The 24,064-nt window shown below is 35.9% G+C and overlaps 1 protein-coding gene and 1 long non-coding RNA gene across 2 annotated transcripts; one reads left to right on the forward strand and one right to left on the reverse strand.

Annotated features, from left to right (window-relative positions):
• The first annotated feature begins 10,780 nt into the window (after window positions 1-10,780).
• LOC122038471 lies at window positions 10,781-22,207 on the forward strand. The gene is made up of 6 exons (XM_042598243.1): window positions 10,781-10,995; window positions 11,251-11,377; window positions 11,469-12,005; window positions 13,690-14,191; window positions 14,271-14,352; window positions 21,887-22,207. The coding sequence occupies exons 1-6, from the start codon at window positions 10,957-10,959 to the stop codon at window positions 22,088-22,090; spliced, it is 1,491 nt and encodes a 496-aa protein (XP_042454177.1). The 5' UTR covers window positions 10,781-10,956; the 3' UTR covers window positions 22,091-22,207.
• An 845-nt stretch (window positions 22,208-23,052) lies between these two features.
• LOC122038472 lies at window positions 23,053-23,585 on the reverse strand. The gene is made up of 2 exons (XR_006127874.1): window positions 23,413-23,585; window positions 23,053-23,272 (listed from the first exon to the last, which is right to left on the reverse strand). It is a non-coding gene; the product is annotated as an uncharacterized LOC122038472 (long non-coding RNA).
• Window positions 23,586-24,064: the final 479 nt, after the last annotated feature.

The raw sequence follows: 24,064 nt of genomic DNA on the forward strand, positions 1-24,064 counted from the left end.
TGAGATCAAAGGGGGAGGAATATGTACAAGTTCAAGGAGGGTTAAGAGGTTAAGATTTTTTTTTTTCAAAATTTGAATTCTGCTAACTCTATCAGTTTGAATTTGTATTGTGTTTTTTTTTTCAATTTCTTTGTTTCCAAACTTATGCTTAAAATATTTGTTTTGCAATTTCTTTTATTGCAACTTGTTCATTTTTAACCCTAACTTAAACTTAGGTTGATGAACATCAAAAAGGGGGAGATTGTTGGTCCCCGTGGTTATTTTAGTGTGATCAACCAAGTTAAAGTTAGGTCCTATTTTGTTTTGATCCCTATGTCTAAGTGTGCAGAAGCTTAGGAGCACAGGAAGTCGAGCAAAAGATGCAGCTAGCGATAAGGATGGCACGGGTAGAGAGTCGACAGGCTAGGTGCATTCAAGGGACAAAGTGCTGCAGAAGAGTACACCGGTGGACGAGAAGAATGTACACGATATTCGAGGGATGAGAAGTCGAAACGGAAGCCTGCTCGAGGAGAATGCCAGAAATTAAGTTCGGGTGAGTCCTATTTCGGTTGGCCACAATCACTCAGGCGATCGAAGCAGCAGAAGAGCGAAAGAAGCTGATGGAGACTCCTCAACAAGGGTTGAAGGCATCTCCTAGGCGCGCCAGTGCCTCCGCCACCTTCAGGTAGAAGGCGCCCTCCATAAGCATGGAGGGGGCCCTCCATGAGCATGGAAGGCGCCCTCCATAAGTATGGAAGGCGTCCTCCATAAGTATGGAAGGCGCCTTCGGCCAGTTAAAGTAGTCGTTTGTAGTGGATAAAGCTTTATCCACTGCGCCTCGCTAGAGGCGCCCTCAAGCTACGGATAAGTTTTTCCAAAGGCTATAAAAAGACCCCTGGACCTAGGAAATATGTATCAACTCTAGTCTTAATTTCCTAGCACATTCCTGAGCTTTTGAAAAGTGTAATAGGTTTCTCTGCCTACACGAAGGAGATCTTTTAGCACTTTACTTTGTCTTAGATTAACAATCAACTAGGTTGTAACCAAGTAATTCCTTTGTGTCTTTCTTTATTTATTAGTTGCTTAACTTTGTTTATATAAGTGTGTTGCTAATCTGAGTTGAAGATCGAGGAAGGGTTTTATTTTTCTATTTTAGGCAATTCACCCTCCTCTTGTCGGTCCCGCTGCGCCAACAAAAGGCAAGTCAAGCGACTATAAGTAGTAAGTGAAGGTAAGCAACTGGAGGAGAGATCCAGTGAGGACGCACTTCCGGTTGAAATTATAGGCGTCGATCCAACTTATGTCCATTTGGAAAACCTAAGTTAAAACCTTGACTAGATCCTGCTCTTGGGGAGACATAATCTAATTACTACTCTTATTCTATTAATGTTGTGCTAACTCTATTTTACAGGATAAATATATTTTTATCTGCCTAGACTAACTCCTTTTTATAGGAATTCAAAGGCTGAAAAAAGGGAGTTTGGGCGCCCGGACCAGTGTCACCCGAGCGTGTGCCATAGACATCCAGGCGGTCTGGGCACCCGGAGTTGGCCTAGAGCCTGGACCAAAAAAGTTATCCTGAAGCTGAGTTAGAGCGCGACAACTGGTTGAACCCACGTCAACGGTTCAGGTGCCCGGAAGGGGTCTAGGCGCCCGGAAGTGGATAAACTTCATGGATGAAGTTTTGACGAGAGATCGCCATGTAAGCAACAGTCCAGGGGCCCGGAGGGGTTCCAAGCACCCGGAATGGGCTTATATAAGGGCCTTTAACTAGCAACTTCAGAAGATCATCTGCTATGACTTTTATTCTTGCGCAGTGCTTCAGAAAAGCTTCTACAATGCTGTAAAGCTCCTCCGACAACTAGTCATCAAGATCTATTTATTTTCTCTGTTGTTGGTAGCATTTTCTTATAGTTGTTGTACTTAAATTTTGTAATCATTTGAACTATTAGTGGATTGTCCAACGAAAACACTCGACGAGTACGAGCCTTAGAGTAGGAGTCGTCGAAAGCTCGGAACCAAGTAAAAAATTACTTGTGTTAATGCTTGGTTTTTATTTCTCTATATTCTTTATTCCGCTGTGTAACTTATTTTAAATTGAGATTTTCGAAGATCACTATTAATCCCCTAGCGACTTTACGATCCTATAGATACAATGTTCGAGCACCTCCACCATTTATATTGGGAAGTTTAAATATTTAAAAATCAAGGGTTTAAAATTTCTTTATGATGAAAATAGAACAATGGTTTGCTCTAATGGAGGGATATAGAAGTCCTAATAGATAGCAAAGGAAAGCTCCTCAAGAAGAAGTGGATCGAGGAGCAACTCTAAAAATCTGAAATAAACGACAAGATAACCAATTTTTTTGTTAGTTTGATTCCTAATGGTTTATTGTGAAAAATAGGAAATTACAAAGATGTTAAGGAACTATGGAGCAAATTTTCCAAGTTTCATGAAGATTCACCCTCAATGCAATGTAATAAAAAAGGCAAAGAGAGAAACTCTTTGTTTCAAGTACATGAAGATTCGGAGGTTAAGAGGTGCTCATTATCCAAAGATGAAATTGAAGAAGCAACCACCTTAAGGATTAAGGGGGAGAGGCCATTGACACCAGAATGAGAAGAAGTCTCGACATCCAGTGCCAATGAGGAAGAATCATATGCTACCTCTACAAGTAAAGAAGGTATAAAAATTTAGATTGTTAAAAATAAAATTTATATGATTTACTTTGAGTGTAGGAAAAAAAGGGTACTATAAGAGAAAGTGTCCCAAATTAATAATGAAGAAGGTTCAAATGGCACCAAGGGTAAAGGAAAAAAAATCAAAAGAGGCCAGAACCTTGATATGAAAGGACAAAGAGCACATTGTGTGTGCTTCTTATGCAATCACGAGGGGCACTAAAAAAATTAATGTCCAAAGAGGAGGCTTCAAAGTAAGAATAAAGGAGGAAGTTCAAATCAAGAGGGAGCTTCTAAAAACAAACCTAAGGTACCATTAGTTATTGGTATTTCTTTATGCCATGATAAAAAAGCATGTTAAAAATAAATGTTATCATTTTAGTATTTTTTTTTATCATGAAAATAGAAAGCATGATAATTCTAAGGAAAAGTATAGATCTATCATACTAAACAACCTTATCTAAAGGTAGGAAGGTAGAAAATAATTTAGGCAATAACTTTAAGGAAATTAGATATATGCCTAGAAAGAAAAATGCTCAAGAAAATCATAGAAAATCTAAGTTTGAGGATTTAAGGATTGAAAATCAAGTTTTAAGGTCGAAACATGAAAAATTAGAGAAGAATCTAGAGAAAATGACAAATAATATCAAATGGTCTTAGAAGCAAAGATTAGGATTAAGAAGACAAGAGTCATTTATGGACAAGAAGAGTTTGAGATACAAACCTAAGTCCAAATATAATGTGTCATCATATCATAGAGTTCCATATAGCTATAGAACGAACCATAGGTTTAGAAGTCAAGTCAAAGTTACAAGGGAGGCTATCCCTAAAGTTAATTTTGAAGAGAGTAGTGTAACTAAGGTTTATAAGAATTCTAGAAAAGTCATTAGTAGTGTGAGTACCTAGAACACCCAAGGAGCACCAATAAATTTTGGATTTCTAAGAGTGTGTGTTCTCTACACACTAAATGAGTTTAGAATGTGTCAACACGAAAGGGTAGTTAACTTAACCATAGTGAAGTTGACACTTTAGGAAATTTTAAAGGTATTGTCACATATTGAAAATGAGAAGTTAATTTTTACTCTTGAAGAGTAAAAGTCTGCCAATGACAATTTTTAAAGTATTAAGCTTGATCAAATTGACACAAATAGAATAAAATTTGAAGGAATGCTAAGTTGGGATTTTAACAATTTATAAGGAGATGAGGGTAACTTAGACCTCTTTTGGCATAGTGATTAGTTATTGAAACATAGATAGCAAATCTAGGTATGTTCTTTGTGTCAAAATTATTATATTTTATATGTCCTATCACATGCTATGATATCATATCTTACATACATATTGTTATGAAAAATGTTACATGTCATACATGCATCATTAAGCTATAATAGTTTTTCTTTTAAAAAAATACTCATTGATGTATGTCATATTCATTTACATGCATAAATTCCTAATTTCTTAAAATTAAGGATCATGACATAAATTGACATCCTAGGTAGGATGATCAAAGTTCAAATGTCTAGATAAAGATACAAGATCCCTTAATTTAGGGAAAATAACCTTTTACATCTTACAAGAACCATAGAATTGACTTGTATGTGTATTGAGATATATTAGATACAAGTGAGATATTAGGAGAAAGAACAAAACTCAAGATATCGATTTAGTGCAATTTAGCGCATCCATTTGAGTTTTAGTTTTATTAAAATAGATAGATTTTGTGAAGTTCAATTATATGAAAACCTATGTGCAAGTCATGTGTATTTAGCTCAAAGATCGTGGTTGAAAATTATTTTTTTAAAATCATTTCAAAATTATGTTAGAAAATCTTGGTGAAATCTATTTGTTGATAAGAATCACCAATGATTAGTTAGCTATAAAGTTAGAGTAAAACATTGAAGTTTTCAATGGTTTATAATTTTGTATCATTCTTTGAAAATGGAATGCATTTTCATAGAAAATATTTTTTTTTCTGGTAGTATATGACATAGGTAATGTCTACACGAAATTTTGTGATTTTTCGAATATTATAGAATTATTTATGTATTTCTGAATTTCGAGCAAAAATAATATTTGAGAAATCAGAAATGCCAATCAATTGGCCATTGTTTCCAATCGATTGGTACATGTTGTAATTGATTGACAGCTCATGCCAATCGATTGACACAAGATAGAAACAATTGATAACTGAAACTAATCGATTTGTAATGTTTTGTTTAGCTGAAATAATTTGATTTTAGTCCATTAAGACATTATTAGTCAATTTAACTATTCATAACCCTATGAAATGTGACCTTGATAAGTATTTAAGGGTAATTTTCTTAATTAAAATAAGAAAAAATAGTTAAAGGGGACAAATTCAGAGTTAAGAAGGAGGTTTAGATTTAAGGTTGAATTTTTAACCTCATGACTTCAATTTTAAAATTTCCTAAAGGTTTAGGAACTCCAAATCATTATTTGTGCAATGATAGAAGTTAAAACATACTTTGAGAGGGAGTTTCATCTTAAATGCATGGTTTAGATAAGAAAGGAGATATATAGAAGGATGATAGATGTATACTCAAGGTTGAGCATTAAAAACAATGAAAGATTGAGAACCTTCGTTATGATAAGAGTAATTTTGAGAAGCATTTGGAAACAATAGAAGGTAGGAAACCTTCAGTGTCATGATTAGATGAATCTTGACAAGAAGATTTTTGATGTGTGTCAAAGGGGGGGGGGAATGTAGGATTTAAGTTAGAAAACTTTCATTCATGCTTTGGCATGGAATGAAGATGGAAGTTGGGCTAAAGGATTAGGATGAGGATAGAAGTTGGGTTAATGGATTAGCCTAATTTAAACATATTGTCAAACATCAAAAAGGAGGAGATTGTTAGTACAATCATCCTTAGGTCAACGTTGACCAAGTTGACTAAGCTTAGATTGACTCGAGCTTGAGTTTTGAAGTTCGACAATATGTGAAAGAGAAGTTAAGTATGTTAAGGGATAACTGAATGTTTGATTAAGAAATCCCTATCTAATGTTAGGTAAGGGAAAGCCCTAATTGGAGATTAGATAATGGAAAGTCCTAACTGGAGGTTAGGCAACAAGAAGTCCTAACTGAGGTTAGGTAAGAGTGAGAAGTCTACCGAGTAACTAGTCCTAACTAGAGGTATGCAAAGAAAAGTCCTAACTAGAGGTTAGATAAGGGTGAAACGTTTACCGAGTAACTAGTTATAACTGGAGATTAGGCAAGAGAAGTTCAACGAGAAGGTTGGAAAGAGAAAATTCAAGTAGGTTAAGAAGGACTGGATATTTAGTGAGAAGGTTCAAGTGGGTCAAATGTTGACTGGACACTTGGTGATTATAAGTCCATTGAAAAGTTGGCAAGGAAAAGTCCAAGTGGGTCAAAAAGGACAAGACACTTGGTGAAAAAGCTCTAACAAGTCAAGATTGATTGGATGTTAGACAATGGGAAGTCCCAACATGTCATGGATAACTAGATATTAAGCAATGAAAGTCCTGATAGGTTGGGATCATCCAGATATCAGGTAAGACTTGATTTCAGTCTTAAAAAGGCTAAAATTAGAGTTAGTAATAATTGTTGGGATTCACCAATTGATTGACAAATCCTAAACCCGAAAGTTTGGGTTTTGCTACTCTGATCGAATGACTAAATAGATTGAGTAAAGCCATTGATTGGCAAGGATCACCAATCAATTGGGAGAAGGTTTTCATAAAAACATGATCTGGCATCCCTAATCGATTAAGGCAATCTATTAGCTGGGTTTTTCCACAGAGCATAGTAGGGTTCTAAATTGATTAACCTAATGAATTTAAAGGTGTCAATTGATTAAGGCAATTGATTGACTAATTTTCCACGTGAGCCCAAAAGGCAGTAGAATTAATTGGGGCAATCAATTCAGACCTCATTAATCAATTGGGATAATCGATTGGAGGCTCTTCGTGAATGGCAGAAAGTTGCGAAATCGATTAAGTTAATCAATTAAAAACTAGTAATCGATTGGTATGACTCACCAATTGATTAGATAGACGAAAAAGAGTCATTCTATAGGTTTTGAATAGTTAATCTGACGTGACAATCGATTAGGGGTAAGGCTAATTGATTAAGAGATATTTTTCAGCCCGAGTGAAACCCTAGGAAGGGGGGGGGGGGGTTTCATGAACAGAAAGCTAACGCTAGTTCTTAGGAGTTGTGGAGCAAAGTGTTGTTGTATTTTCATCTACCAAGAGGCAATTCAAAGCAAGAAAAGAGCAAGCAACACAAGGTTCCTCATTATAAATCCTAAAGTCGTTCTCGATTGTATCTTATATTTGTGTTCTTGTTATCTTGTTGTATTTCTTGTGTTCGAGATTGTACAAGGCTTCTCCACCTTCAGGAATGAAGTTTTCAGTGAAGTTGTGAGTGATGAGTGGACCTTTTGATTAGTCACCTCAAGCGTTAGCATTGTGAAGATTCTTTGCTTCGAGTTTTCACTGCAAATCAAGTTTGAAGAAGTGAAGTGAGCTATTCACCCCCTCTAGCTCATACATGTCCTAACATGCTACACTGTAGTAATCGGTTTAGATAAATGTGAAGGGACAAAATGGATATTGGGTATGTGATTTGGTAATTTTAAAAATAAGGTACGTGATTTAGGTATTTTAAAAAATTTTCTACATGGTTCAATAAAAAGTTGAATGATCTATATCTCATTTATTAGTCTTATTATTTTTCTCTAAATTACCTTTCCTTTATAATACACAGATGTTTTTGTAACAAAAGATGATAATATTTACCCCGGGGTCCCTCTAGGACTGCCTTATGTGATCTGGAAGGGAGATAAATCACGAGGGTCTTCGTCCAGCATAATAGCCCTTTTTGTGGGGGGTCGGGTGTACTAGCGAGACATTGTGCACATACTAGAAATCAAATACATGACGTAATGTAGCAATTCCACATGTAGGTACCAACTGTGCTAGCCTGTGGGGGCAATCTATAGATGTTTGTGTTCCCACTATAAGTTGTGGTATCGAATAATTATTATCAATAATTATATTTCATGTATCTCCTTGCATTGATATATACTAATAAACATATAATTTTTATTAAAATATATACATAAAATTAGATTAGTTATTCATGAATAATGACCAAATATTGAGCAACTCAAATATTGAAATGTTGATTAAAGGGGGCATTCATTCATAATTCATAATGACATCATCTTGGATGAGATTTTCCTCCCGAAGATGACAATTCTATGAATGCTAACTATTTGGATGGGTCTCCGCAAGCGCTTCCTGATTTATCCTAGTGGTCGATGGAAAATTTTTAAAGAATTGGACCGGTCGCCTTTAGGATTAATCAATTCGAAGAACTGGATATTTGGATCACCAAAAAAATAATGAATTCATCTTAAAAATTGAAATAAAAGAATATATTGTTCTAAACCTTAAACCTAAAAGTCATGACCTATTTCTGACTACAATCAAGTTTTGTGTAGTATGGGCTGAGTGACCCTTTGTTCAATGACGACTAGGAGGGGGGAGGATGAGTAGCAAGAGATGGTGGGAGCAGAGTAGGTGATATTGGTCATTGACAATTGAAGTTGGGTATCGCTTTGAGGCCGAGGGAGATGAAGGTTGAACCTCCAAGTTCCACTCGGAGGTAGTGAGGGGGAGGACAAGCCATAGATGAAGCTTAGAGGTGGCCCCTCAAGTCACTTAGAGGCTCTTTCAGTCACCCAGACTCTACTGACTCAACTGTTGACTTTATCCACGAACAAATCAAATCTAGATCACATAATGACTTTTGATCGCCTAGACTAACTCTTATCGCTTAGAAACCTGGTGAAGTTGTATCTTCTAACCAACTTATCCAATTCAACTTGATCTAATTTTTGAGTCACTCAGACATGTTTTGGTCGCCTGAACCGTCAGGTCACCCGAACCTCATTCCAATCGCCCTAACCTTCTGAATCTGATTAATCAACTTCTTACAATAGAAAGTTAATCTACAAATACAATATAAATGGAAATTAATCTTTGGGCAGTTATAATTGTCCACCTTAATTTTGAAACATTGAATGATTTGTCCGTCAAGCTTGTGCTTAGCTAAAGACTACCCTCGTCCCTAAAGAAGGATTTCTCTCCTCACTGCTTTTGTGTCAAAAGGTCTCTTAGAGCTTACTCACTTGGTTATTCAGGACTTATTGTGTGAAGTGTCTGGTTTAACTGCCTACTAATCCTTCGAGGCTTCTGTTGTTGCCTAATATCTGGTCTTGTTGACTCATCATAATTTCTCTTACTTAGTATTTGGTCACTTGATGTACTAAGTCTTTCGTTGATAGTGTCTAGTCTTACTGATCAACTAAGATTTTTCTCTTCTATTTAGTATCTAATCACTTGATCTATTAAGTCTTTCTTTATTAAGTTCTCTACACTTGTACACTTAACAAACACATCAAATCACACATAACTTAAATTTAAATTCTTCTATCATTTTCCAAAAAATAAGTTTGATATGTGGTACTACCTCCACTAACATTTACATTACATTTTTAAAGATAATCTGCAAATTACCCAACCGCTAGGTAAATTTCTAAAATGCCCAAATCACGTATCCTAATTTTAAAACTACCAAATCAAGTACCCAATACCATTTATGGTTCCCAATTGATTGCTACAGTTAGCAATCGATTCGGGATATTGCTCATAGCGCAGTAAAGTCCTTAATCCTACACTATATCAATCGATTAAAAAATCTATTCTATGTTCAAAAAATCATTGCTCTTATTATAATATGTCAAATTGATGTTTGAGAGCATAAATATAATCAGAAAAACTAAACAAACACTTATAATATGATTTTATGTCATTCTGAGCTCTCTATGTTCATCAGCCGATTTTGGCTGAAACCGACTAATAAACTTAGAGAGTTCAGAATAATATGAAACCAAGTCATTTATGTTCGTCTAGTTCTCATGATTATATCTATACCCTCAAATATCAATTTGATATACTATATTAAGAACAATAATTTTTTTAACACGAATAAGATTTTTTAATCATTAAAAAAAATAATCAATTGCTACAGTGTAGCAATCGATTAAAACTTTTTTAATAATTAAAAAATCTGGTTCATATTTAAAAAATCATTGGTCTTAATATAGTATGTCAAATTAATATTTGAGGCTATGAATATAATAAGAAGAAATAGACGAATAAGACTTGGTTCTGTATCATTTCCAGCTCTTTAGGTCCATCAGTTAATTTCAGCCAAATATAAGTCAAAACCAACTGATAGACATAGAGAGCTAGGAATGACATGAACCAGGTTTTATATGTTCGTCTAATTCTCCTAATTATATTTATGCTCTCAAACATCAATTTAGCGAACTATATTAAGAGTAGTGATTTTTTCAACATGAATCAAATCAATTCATATTTAAAAATCACTATTCTCAATATAGTGTGCCAAATTTATGTTTAAGGACATTGATATAATTAGGAAACTAGATGAACATATATAATATAGTTTTATATCAATTTAAGCTCTCTAGGTCTATTAGTCAGTTTTAGTTAAATCTGGACCAAAAAATGACTTATGGACCTAGAGAGCTCAACATTACATGAATCCAAATCTTATGTGTTTGTCTAATTTTTTAATTATATCCATACTCTTAAACAGTAATTTGATCTTACTATATTGAAAATGATAATTTTTTAAATACAAAATAGAATTTTTATGGACTTTATTGTGTTGTGAACAATACAATAAAAATTATCAGACAATCAAATTATTTGATAATAGAAAGGAAAAAGAGAAGTCGAGGAAATTTTTAATAGGTATTTGTTTATATGTGAATAATATATTTTTAAGATTGAAGTTTATTTGGAAAGAGATCTTCATAAAATTTAAAATTTAAAGTAGTTTGAGAAAAAAAAAAGTTTAAAGAATAAAAAAAAGAATCGTATTATACAATCCAACAAAATTTAAGATAAAATTAGAATAGTTTACTAATTTACAAGGAAAAAGTATTTTATTTTTATTTTAATAATAATAAGGAGTAAGATACAATATTCTACAATACGTGGAGGGTGATAAATGAAAAGAAACTATGGGCACCAAAATGGAATTTTGTGGAACGAAAGGGAGCGTCGTGGTTTGAGCATCAAAATCACCCCCACTTGCGAAGGCAGTCTCAGTCTCACACTGAAACATCGCCGGCCATTTCGCCAGAATCGCCGGTCGCCGCCACCAATCAAGCCATCCCCTTCAACCCGATTCCTATCTTTGCTTCTGCCCCCGCTAATATGGATTACGAGCGCATCCACAAGCCCTTTCCCTCTCAGGTAAGTCTCCATCTCTCTTTGTCAGCTTTGAGATTCCTGATCAAATCTGCATCTTTGGACCCTCATTCGTCGCTTGGGACGAAAGTTCGTCTCTTTGCGCCCTTTCGCCCTATCCGATCAGTGTGCATTGTTTTTATTCCTGATGAATGAACGCTGAAAGGACGAGAGATGAGAGACTGTTGGTTGGTGTTCATGCTGTTTTACGATGACCTCATTTTTAGTGTATCTGAAACATTGTGCCTTTTTGTGATTTAGAGCGGTGGATTCTCCCCGGCCCGACTGAGGGCGATGCTTCTTGGCGTGGAGAAAAAGAGGAAGGAAGAGGAAGAGATGGTAACGAAGTTCTCCTTGAGGTCTGATCTCCCGGAGTGCGATGACAGACGTAAAAGATCTCTCATATGCTGCTATGTTTGAGTAAAAAAAAAAAAAAAGAGAGTGAATTTCCCTTGTGGATTGAGGAATTCATCTTGCAGGAACCAGTACGGCCGAGAGTTGTAAGGATGTAGAGTGTTCCATCTTCATGGACACTGCAGGTGGTCATAGAGCACGGGACTATGCATCAGGGACGGCAAGGACTAGGGTCCAAGAGGAGGATGGCTTGGATCCGGAGAGTATCTCCTCTGGGTTTGAGTTCCAGAGGGCAGAACGAGCGCCGCCACATCGTATGGTTTCAATGTCAACGTTGATGGCTCCCTTCTCGAAGCCAGCACCCTCGAAGTGGGATGATGCGCAGAAGTGGATCGCAAGCCCGACATCGAATCGAGTCGGCGGTAAAGGCAATGGAGGGCAGATGAGGAAAGGTGGATTGGTGGCTCACGGGAGCCGCCATGGGATGACAAAGGTTGTTTTTGAGGTCGAGGAAGCAGATACAAAGAGAGTGGATGGATGCCAAGCAAAAAAGGACTCAGGTGGAATTGAGAATGTGAATTGGGTGGCAAATCCTTGTTGTATCATGGATACTGTAGGTAAGCCTCCTACAATAATGGAGGATCCTGTTGCTGAGGTTGCTGGTGAGTAGACCTATGATTAATTCTTCATTATGTGTTTGTTGATTGCAAGTTTCTCATATTTCTCCTAGGTTTTCCGAAGTCAGATCCTGGGATTATGATCTAATGATTCATTTTCAAACAACATCATCTTCTTTTTTTACTTTCGACAAGGAGCTAATATAGTTCATAGTAGATTAAATCGATTAGCTGCTGAAAACAGACTACATCATACTCAAGCAGACAATGATGGAGAATCTTAACTATTAAAGAAAGCACAAGTATGATGGAAAAATCAGCTGTATGCTCTTCAGACAGAAGTATGGCATGCAATGTTCTAACTTATAAAAAGGGTGCTGGATTATACATGGTCATCAAAGGATAGGTTTAGTTGAGTGATAACTAAGAGCAATTGACAACATATGATTTGTTCACATGAAATGCATACTAGCCATGTGAGGGGTGCAAATTAGTAGTGCCAGATGTTTTAGAAATAACTAATATATGTATTGGGTGTTATCAACAACCCCTTTTGGGTATGCTTGTGCATAGAGCCATTGTCTTTAGTAGAAGGCAAAAGTGGTCCCAATTGACTGGACTACAGATTGAACAATCTAACATGACTCGCTCATCACTTCTAACATTGGCTGAAATTATCAAAAAGTTGCATACTTATATTTTTCGTTTCATTTGAACATAGCCAATTGTTGCATCTTTGTTGAATTGAGTCAATTAGCTCATACTAGTTCTTATAATCCTTTTGATCATCCTCCCTTGACAAATATTTTTCATTCTTCCTCTTAGTCTATTATTTGATATTGCATGGATAAATGAAGCTCTAAGAATCCATACTTTTAGGACTTTATGTGGAGATTCAAATTAAAATACCATTTTACAGCCAAAAGTATACATATGAGATTTGTGAAGTTATGCTACTAACTTGAACTCCATGATTAGCGCTGATGAAAGAAGCATAAGGTTAAAGCACAAATAGGGTCTTCTCCCTAAATTTTGCATCACAATGTTACCTTTCGCATTACTTCACTACCAACTCAAGCCAATATATATAGATTCACATAGGTAACTTTACATCATTTGTTTTAGCAAGTAGAATCCGCTATAGTGTGTGTTCTTGCATCCAAAGAACACTGGTCTAGGATTTCTAACAGCCCTGGTTGCAAAAAACCTAAAAATTATTAGTTCGATGCCTTAGATTAAAGCTACAAACAGAAGAAAAAAGGAGGGAGATATTTTCGCTACATCAAAGTATACTATAAAAGAACTAATAAATTGTTGATTGTAAACATAAAACAACTCCCTTCATCGTTGACCAAAATATTTAAAAAGAGTATTTAGTTTTGCCGTCTTTTCAGCTATAGTACTTGTTTCTTTGTTCAGTTTTCTTTTGGTGACCATCAATTTGATCTCCTCAAAAGTTTAAAAAGAATACAGGTCTCCTGCCAACAATAGTTCTGTTAGTGTATTTACTCCAAGTGTGTGCTCATGGCATTGCATTATTTAGTCAATATAGGCCTTGAGGAATGTACTTAAGCACATGATGGAATCAAGTGATGAAGAATTGAGATATCTCAAATGTATATTTAAACTGATGCAACAATGATGCAATTTTCTGGCTTTAATTGATGTGTGTGTGTGTTTTCATTATATATTAAAGTTGAGTTCTTATTATGTATTAAACATTCTACAGTCAATCTTAGTCAGCATGACCCATTGATGTCCGTCCAAGGTACCACAACATTTGTTGCTCCTGCACCCACAATTAGGTCTGTATCCATGAGAGACATGGGTACTGAAATGACACCAATTCCTAGTCAAGATCCATCTCGGACAGGAACTCCTGTCAGAGAAACCTCACCTTTGCACAGCCCAACTTCTTCACTACCATCAACACCACGAAGCTCTGCGGCATCAACAGCAGAAGTCCAAATTGCTCCAATTGCTCGTCATGATGATTCAAACAAGAAGGAATTGTCTGAAAAGGAGCTGTTAAAGAAAACAAGGCGAGAAATTCTAGTTCTTGGCCAACAACTAGGTAAGACAAATATTACAGCTTGGGCCAGTAAGGAAGTGGAGGAAACTGTTGCATCTGTTTCTCTGGAAACTTTACCTCTAGAAAAGTCTACTAGAAATGTCATTGAAGCCCGAGCTGCTGCCTGGGAGGAGGCCGAGAGATCCAAGTATCTAGCTAGGTGATTTATAGTTTAATGCTTACAGTTTGGCTCCATTGAGATCTTGCATATAGAGAAATTATTCATTTTGTTCTTTCAGGTTTAAACGTGAAGAGATCAAAATCCAAGCCTGGGAAAATCATCAGAAAGCCAAAACTGAAGCTGAAATGAGGAAAATTGAGGTAGGCACTTATTTTCTTTGCTAAATATAGTGTGTTCTTTTTGGATCATACATTTGCTAATGAACTAAATTTGCTTCTTCTTTGATATAGAGAGTTGAGTAATTAATGCTTCTCTATCCTGAATCTTACCATATGCACTCACGCTTGGAAAACCCACATGGTTCGGATGTTTCTGGAATTCCTATTGAAATGCCTTTCTTCTTTCCCCATTTTTCCTCACTGAACTATAAATTTTCTGCAAGTCTAACTCTGGAATTTTACTTTGAGATATTGATGGCATCGGGAAAACATATTTCTTTCTCATTTTGGGATAGTTATTCTCCTTGTAGAATTTTAATAGTAATTTCTTTAATTTTGGCACTTCACTGGCAAATTCAGTGAATTGATCATGAGCTTTCTAGTTTTTTTTACTTCTTTGTAGTCTCAAACCTAAGCCCAAGGAGCTAAACAGTGCAGTTGTTGCTTGAAATCCATCATTTCAGACCTATGATTTTACGAGTTTAATAAGTCAAATTTCTTTCAGATTGATTTACATATTTCAAAGATTTAAGTAGTTTATTGTATCAAATACAAATCTCACACAAAGGAAAATATCACACGGAGAAAAGAAAAGTGAAAGCCTTATTATTGAAAAAATGGTTATTACATTGGATGACAACAGACTTAATCCTAAACAATTAGGGAACAGGTAAAGCAAATTGGGAATATTGTTATTTTATTATTTATGTCAAATTAAAAATTAATTATCAAACGGCTCAACAACAACAACAACAATAATCAAGCTTTATCCCACTACGTGGGATCAACTATATGAATCCTTTTACGCTATCGGACTCTATCTCCTACTATATCATCATCTATATTTAAATAAATTTTATCTTATTTTATTGTTGCTAACTAAGTCTTTTTGGTTTTTCTCTTCCTCATTTGATGTGTATGTTTGTCATAGTTTCACATCACTTAATTGGAACATTTGTTGATCGTCTAAGTACATGTTTGTATCATCTGGTCCAACGACTTTTCCATTGTGCATCCCATTTACAGCTTGTTCTTCTTCTAAAGTTAAATTAAGTTGGTCACATAAATCTTCATTAAAAAGTTGATGAAAATACTTCTTCTACCGTTCTTTTATTTCTCCATCGGTTACTAGTACCCTATTGTATTAATCTTTAATATATTTTATTTGGATAAGATCTCTTGTGTTTCTTTCGCTCACTTTAGCTATTCTATAAATGTCTCTTTCCCCTTCTTTTGTATCTAATTTTTAATATAATCGTTCAAAATTTTGTCTTTGCTTCATTTACTACTTTCTTAGCCTTTTTTTAGCTATTGTATATTTTTTAAAATTTTTCTTGTTCTTACAAATATAGTATTCCTTATAAGCTGTTCATTTTTTCCTTCATTTCTCTTGTACTTCCTCATTACACAACCAAGATTCCTTTCTTGGTGGTACATGTCCTTTTGACTCATCGAGTATACTGTTAGCTACTATTTTCAACTTTAATATCATCTTATTCCATGTCATATTAGAATCATTATATAGTTCACCTAATGCTTGTACTCCTACTTTCTCCTTAAATATATTTTGCTTCTCATCCTTTAGCATATACCACTTAATTCTAGGAGTCGTATATATTTTCTTTCTATTGATACTATGCTTAAGACATATATCCAATACTACTAACTTATGTTGAATAGTTAAGCTTCCTCCAGGGATGACTTTGCAATGTTTACAAATTTTTTCCCTCTTCCTAACCATAAGTCAATTTGCAATTTATTATTCTCACTTTTAAACGTGATCAAATGTTCTCTTTTATTAAAAAGCGTATTAGCTAATATAATGTCATATGCTATTGTAAAATCCATTATAGTTTTCCCTTCTTCATTTTTCGTTACAAACTCATAACCTTCATGTACTCTCTCATATTTCTTAATTTTCACTCCAACATGCCAATTTAGATCACTTCTTATTAAAATCATTTCATTAGCGGAATATTTTGTAATATTTCATCTAGGTCGTCTCAAAATCTTGATTTGGTAACTTCATCTAATTCTGTGCATATATGATAATTACGTTCATAATTTTTTATGCCACTATTATTTTAAAGGTTATAATTTTATCCCCTTTTCTAATTACTTTTACAACTTCATCCTTTAACGAACTCTCTATAATAATATCCACTTCATTTCTTGTTTTACTTTTTCTTGTGTACCATAACTTAAAATCTGAGTTCTCTATCATCTTTATCTTCTCGCCTACCCATTTTGTTTCTAGTATATACAAAATAATAATTCTTCTCCTAATCATCGCATCTACTACCTCTATCAATGCTCGAAAAAATACCCTAGGCGACCGCCTATGCGTTGTGTGGTAGTAGGCCGTGCAGGAAACCTAACAGGTGGGTGACCTAGGCGGCCCAACCGCCTAGGCAGTCCTTTGCGGCCCTCGGCGAGCTTCAGCGAGCCTTGGCGCCGCGATGATATTTTGGGCTTTTAATATGTTTGTAAATCTAAAATCCTAAGTTATTTGTTTGCTCGTTTGTGTAAACATCTTTGTCTTCTCTCATCGTCTATCACCGTGGTTGCGGGTTTCGTTGCTTTTGGTAAGTTTTTACTTTTTTATTTCTATTAATTTTTTTTGTTTCTTCTGATAAGTCGTCGTTGTAGCACGTCTCTAATGGCGTCGGACGAGTCGCAGGACGCATCCGCAGTATTGGTGCAGGTTGCACTAATAATCTGATTTTGATGTATGACAAATAGGTTAAGTTAGATGTGTTGTTTGTCTAACTACTTTGCCAAGTGTGCAAGAATTGACGAGTCTGAAGGACCAAACATCGGGCTGAAATCCAGCTAGGTCTGCGGAACCGGATAGAGAGTGCGAAGTCCAAATAGGTCAATGGGTCGACCTGATATCTGGCAGGAAGTCCGGTGGACAACCGACAAAAGTCTAGTTGGGTTTGCGGACCTGACAACTGGCATGAAGACCTGGTGGGTCAAGAGGTTAGTCAAACCAACTGCAAGTTGGTAAGTAAAGGTAAGTCACTGGAGAAGAATGACTCGGTGAAGATGTGTACTGGTTGAGGGACAGTAGGCGTCGGTCCAGTTTAGGATCATTTTGGATCCCTAAACTGAAACTTTGACTAGATCCTGGTCTCAGGGAGACGGGGTCTAATTACTACTCAGTATTATTGTGCTAACACTTGTCTTGCAGGTTATTATTTAGTTTATTAGACTAACACACCTTGCAAGGCAAGAACACAAAAAGTCTCGGGTGAATAGTACTTGAGGCGCCTTCCAAGGGTTGGAAGGCGGAAGACACCTTCAATCATTGAAGGCGTCTTGGCACTGTTCATAGAAGGCGCCTTCAGTTCTTTGAAGGCGCCTTCTGCAAGATAAATTTTGGACCTTGTCGTAGATAAGGCACAGTAAAGTCGGGATAGAGTTTGTCACATTGAAGGCGCCTTCAATACCTATGGAAAGCGCCTTCCACACCCTTTATAAGGGGGACTCTGACTAAGCTTCAACATGCAACAGTCATACGATCATCTGCACTTCCAATTGGACTTCCGAACACTCCAGCTTCCTGCTACAACTCCCCTGCGACTAAGGCTGTAAATGAACCAAGCGTTCGTGAACAAGCTTGGTGTTCGGCTTGGTAAGAGCTTGTTTATGTTCGTTCAATATACATAGGATTAATTAAACAAACAAGCTTGAACAACTCGTTAAGCTAAACAAACAAGCTTGAACACATATATGTTCAGCTCGTTAACGTTCGTGAACAACGTTCGTGAACAATGTTCGTGAACAACGTTCGTGAACAATGTTCATGAACCATATTTATTAATAAAACTCTTTTCAATATCCTAAATAAATAATAAAATAAAATAAAATAAATAAGTAAATTTAAATTATCAATCTTAATAACCAATCAAACAATTAAAAGTTCCAAACAATCAAACAAGCTTGAATTGAGAGCTTGATAACATCTAAACGAACCAAGCTCAAGTCAAGCTCAAACCAAGCTCAAGCCAAGCTCAAACCAAGCTCAAGCCAAGCTTGAATTGAGAGCTTGATAACATCTAAACGAACCAAGCTCAAGCCAAGCTTCAAACAAGCTCAAGCTCATAAAAAATAAACCAAGCCAAGCTTGAACACTCATTTCAAAAGCTTGGTTCATTTTAAGCTCGGCTCGGCTCGGCTCGGTTATCTTATCAAACAAGCTTGAACACCCCAAAGCTCGGCTCGGCTCGGCTTGTTTACAGCCCTACCTGCGACGCTGCCACACTCATCTACTGCTAAGAAGCCGCCCAAACACCGAGCTCGAGTCGACCAACTTCGGAAAAAGTGTTTGGTAACTTTAAATTCTATACATAATTTTTGCAAAAGGACAAATGTAGTGTGTTACACTTGTTCTGACTTTCTTTATACTCAATTCCCTCTTCTGGCGGTTCCGGAAGAGATATTTTAGTGAATTACCCATCGATAGATCTACGGGACCTGAGTCTTGGCGAGGAATCGTCGAAGGCTGCGACTGTTGTGTCTGATTCTAAATTTTTACTTGTGTTTTTTTTTTATTTTTGTGTCTTCCGCTGCGTATAATTTACTTTTTAAAATCGAAAAGAACGAGTTTTTCAAAACCATGTGATTCACCTCCCCTCTCACGTGCGACTCGATCAACACGCAGTTGCCAGAAGCATCGCAGGACGCGTCCGGTGGCATCTCGCAATGCTTCCGACGGCGCCGGACGCTTTCTATGATGCTTTCGGTGACGATGGAAGCAACATCCGACTTCGCTGGACGCGTCTGAAGGCGCTGGACTTCGTCGAACGCGTCCGACGACGCTTCCGGTGGCGTTGGACACCTCGCGGGACTCGTCTGGTGGCGGCGTCACGTCGTTTTGTCGTGAATCATGATTTTAAGTACTGTGCATAATTATTTTTAGGATTTAATAAAATAAAACAACTCCTAACTGAAATAATTTCAATAATAGGATTTCCTAAAGCCTAATTAAATTATCCCAATTAAATATATTTAAAATTTAATTTTTTTAAATAAATATTATTAATTTATATCAAACAGATTTAAATATATAAAAATTATATTTAAAATTTAAAAAATTCTAATAAACATAATTAATTTATATAATCAGATTTAAATATATAAATAATATATTTAAGATTTATTTTTTAAAATAAATATTCTGAATTTATAAAACAGATTTACAAATTATATTTAAAATTTTAAAAATTCTAATAAATATTATTAATTTATATAAATCAGATTTAAATATATAAAAAATATATTTTAATTTTAATTTTTTAATAAATATCTAATACATTTTATTAATTAGATTAAGATATATAAAAATATATTCTCAAACTTGTTAATGCTATATTTTGTATTTTGCTGAGTCTATTGTTCAACTGTTTCCTTTGCTCGTATTTACTGAGTCTATTGTATTTCCTTTGCACAAAATTGTTAGTTTTCTTTTCTATTTTTCATTTTTTGGTATTGGAAAGTTTGCATTTATTTCATCATACATAGTTAGATCTCCATTGCTATGAAATGGAGATTTGCATATGACATTGCCCACAGTCAACATAAATCAAGGGATACTAAGAAATTCGCCTAGCGGCGCCTAGACCCCGCCTAGGCGGGTTAGGCGCTTGGCGCTAGTCTGCCGCCCGACTAGCGCCTAGCGAATTTTAGAACCTTGACCTCCATTGATTTATCAATGAAAGTTTCTATGTTTCATGTTTCAAATCTTAGACTATTAGTTTTTCTATAATATTTGTTCTTATCAAATCTATGATGTGAGAACTCTTACATATTTAATACTACACCCAAGTTCTCATGGAGATGTAGTGGTCTTTGCCGATACGTTACAGTCGGACCCTACAACGCAAACTTTTGCATATTTTGCACCACACCCGAGTTCTGGAGATCTAGCGGTCCTTGTCGAAACGTTATAGTCGGACCTTGCAACGCGTTCCTTCTAGGGAACAACCTAACATTAGCATAATAGTTTAATGCATCCATTCATTGAACATTTGTCATAGTTTAATGTTGGCTAGCAACTTAACGTAATCCTTCTCCTTTATCCGGACTTGGGACCAGCCATGACTGGTCTGTCATGGGCAGAATTAATTATCAAACTGCTCAAATTCAGAATTTGAAATTCAATGTTTGAATCTGGTTCAGTATATTTCTTATGAGTCCGTTGCAAGGTGAAAATGCTCAAATTAATTTATGGGGGAAAAAATCTATTGGACTTTGAGTTGTCCTACTGAGTCTCAATTACAAGGTGAACATAGTTTTGGTAGTCCTCATGATCTGGCCAGCATTTGAGCTTCACCAAGAAGCAGCAGTAACAATTAGAATAAAATCTTGGAACAAGTTAGATTTGGCAATGATTTAATACCTCAAAGGGATATTTTACTCAATATCTTGGGGCTTGTTTAATTGTGTAAAATAACACTTTTCAGTTTCATTCTCAGAGAAAATGAGAACAGATAACCAGAAAGTGATTGGCTAGTAATGAAAATGGAAATTTGACAAAAATCAATAAATAATTTCAAGGCCTTAGCTCAGTGAGTCACAACAATGGCAGTAGCAGAACATTTTGGAACTAAGATTTTTCAATAATGTGATAGTTCAATGAGACATATAATCTAAAATACCAGTTGGTAAAATAGCTCTTGTCAGTTTCATTATGGACTGCAAGAAGGTGATGTTGGTTGTTGAAAATGGTAATCTGAAAAGAAATCGATGGCCTTAACTAGGAGTAACTCACAACAGTTCGCATATTGGCTGTTGACACATTGCGATTTGTTTTGGCTTGAATGACACTACACTGTACCATTCTCTTTTTTGTCAAGTATCTAGTAAGTCTTACTACCATCAACTGCGGCTTGAGTAGTTAAACCTTATATCTCATATTTTGGAAGGGGAACCTTCTTGTTTTAGCTGCTTGTTAAACTGAACACATAATCTTATGTCGATCGGATTTTCACACAGAGAATTGAACAGTTCAGGGAACCATTAATCATCTTTTTTTCTCTAAAAAGTCGATTTGTCTGTCTAGAGTGCAAGACCCAGTTATATTTGTCTCGCTATAAAATATCATTGTTCACGCTCAAAGCAAAATCTTGTCACTTTTTTTTTACTAGAGGGTTAAATCAGCATTTTTCTTTAAGAATTTGTCTGAGTAGATTTTTATCTCTTTTTTGAAATTATTCTTCAAGAAAAGTTTCACTCATAAACAATTTCCATTTATCAATTTTTGTTGGTTTCACAAGGCCTCACTTTTCATCATGCCGGGTGTTCAACAAGCTGATGGAGGTGGGGCATACAATGAATCAGAAACCTAGGTCTTGTTTTGCGGAGCACACCCTTCTTCTATTTCTAAAAACTCTTGTCATGATTTGTAATATAGTCTTGCATAGTGACCTCATAAGAGTTATTCCGAATGCTTCATTCTTTACATGGTACAACTCGAACATGAATTCATACACATGGGTTCCTTCATGCGCAGGTTAAGGTAGAGAGAATGAGGGCTCGTGCACACGAGAGGGTGATGAACAAACTAGCAACATCGCAGCACAAAGCTGAGGAGATGCGCACCGCGGCAGAAGCCAGAAGAAATCGTCAAGCTGCTAAAATTGCTCAGCAAGCTGAGTACATCAGAAGAACTGGAAGAGTTCCATCATCATTTTTCTTCTGGAGCTGCTGCACATAGTTGCTTTTGCTCGAGTGGTGGTGTATTCTTATGTAAAGAAGAAAAGTTTTCATGTGTGCAGAGATTATTTCTATCACTTTTACAATTCCAGCTATTCTCTACATCAGCTTTTCTGCATTTGCCATCGCATGTAAACTTTTTATCTTAAGAGACCTGTGGGCTTTCCTGCCAAACTCGAAGGCATGATGGTCTATGAGTAAAAAGAGTGATGGACCACGAAAGATGATAACTCAAACCAGCCAGTATTGTTTGTCTGCAGCCCCACCAGGATCGGGTTGGAGTATCACACAGCCTTTTAAGTCGATGAAGGGCCCTCGTGGATGGAACTCGTGTACTGCACTGCTTCCCACCATAAGAGATGAGTAGCCTTTACAGCAGTCTGATTTTACACGCCCACCCCATCATGAACAACTCTCTCATCCTGCTGCTTCACACCACACTTGGTCCTGCAAAGCCCTTGACACCACTATGTCTCACTGTCCCATGCCCCAGCCCCACTGGTGAGGTCTCCTCCAGCTCTCTCTTGGCATGATTTGATGAGTGGAAGATAGATTCTCACTAGGGCAATTAATTTCATCTGGACACTATGATTGCATCTTGGTATAATGTGAATGCCGGGCGCATGATATAGTGAACACTAGAGCCAGTGTTTACAATATCGCAATGGATCGTATACAGTGAGAACGAATAATTTGCACAAGAAAGTCTGCCACTTAAATGCGGGAGGGTAGCACATGCATGAAAGGTTGTGCGAGGCGATGCAATAAATCTCGCAGCGCCAGATGCCAAACTCCATAAATAACATGAGTTGTCGAGCAACAATTGATAGGTGAAATGGCTAGAGTGGGAGTTTAGGGCATCTCCATCCAAGGTTTTTCCCAGCTTTTTTTTCTCCTTCTCTCTCATAATTGCAAATACATGATAAGACCAAAATTTATAAGAAAGAACTTATAGATGTATAATTTTGCGCAAGGAATAAATATCACATAGGAAGACAATAACTATTTTATTCTTGCAAGAAAATAAAAATAAAAATAAAAATAAAACAAAGAAAGTTAGGTAACTTAGAATGGAGGCTAAAGACGCGAAAAGAAAAGTAGGGTAACCACCGAACAATTCAGCTGTAGCAATATCCCACTGCAGAGAGCATGTGATCGTCTAACATCAAGTTCAGTAATATCCCTACGATATAGAGGAGAAATCAAAAGGGTAAAGAGAATGTACCAGAACTAGGAATCAAAGATAAGTTACATTGAATAAGAATGCGGAAATGTAGAACCTTGCGATTTTGAAATTAGGGTTCTAAGAAGAGAGGGGAGTACCTGAAATCGTCCTTCGATGGAAGCATCTTTATCGCCAGGAAGATATGATCGCAAATTTCAACGGCGATTGACGTTGCGTTTGAGGTAGTATTCCTCTTCGATCGGAGATGCAATCGATCGAGAGCCGACGCGAAGGCAGACGACGACAGATCATAATTTTTTTTTTTCTTTTTTGAAATAAGAGGCAGTGGTGACGCAAGTATATGTACTGCCCAAATAAATATGATGATTAGTGATATAATATTGATTTTAATTTTTAAATTGATATTATAAAATAATTTTCACAACGGATTATTTTTTTTTAAAAAAAATAGATCCGTTACCTTAGACCCTCCTAGTGCCGGCCTCACGGATATGAAGGGAGGTTGATACAGATACACAGGCCATATAATTTTCACAATAAATTGTTTTCTAAAATAACTATATATAAGTTTAAATTAAATTATTTAAACAAAATTTAAATGTTCTAAATTAATAAATTTATTAGTTTTTTAATTTGAACAATATAATAAGTAGATTATAATATCATTTATAATGGGAATTTTCAATTTTATTGATAAAAGTTCTTTTCAAAATTTAAGGATAAATGATTTTTTTAAAAAAAATAATTAATCCAACATTGAATTGAATTTGAGACCATGGATCGATGCAC

The sequence above is a fragment of the Zingiber officinale genome, chromosome 1A (genome assembly GCF_018446385.1).
Source record: "Zingiber officinale cultivar Zhangliang chromosome 1A, Zo_v1.1, whole genome shotgun sequence".
NCBI lineage: Eukaryota > Viridiplantae > Streptophyta > Magnoliopsida > Zingiberales > Zingiberaceae > Zingiber > Zingiber officinale.

Excerpts from the sequence above, each read along its gene's own strand:
- LOC122038471 (XM_042598243.1), top strand. The coding sequence starts at position 10,957 with ATGGATTACGAGCGCATCCACAAGCCCTTTCCCTCTCAG. Across the intron at positions 10,996-11,250 it reads ACAAGCCCTTTCCCTCTCAG|AGCGGTGGATTCTCCCCGGC; the intron begins GTAAGTCTCCAT and ends TTTGTGATTTAG. Across the intron at positions 11,378-11,468 it reads CCCGGAGTGCGATGACAGAC|GAACCAGTACGGCCGAGAGT; the intron begins GTAAAAGATCTC and ends TTCATCTTGCAG.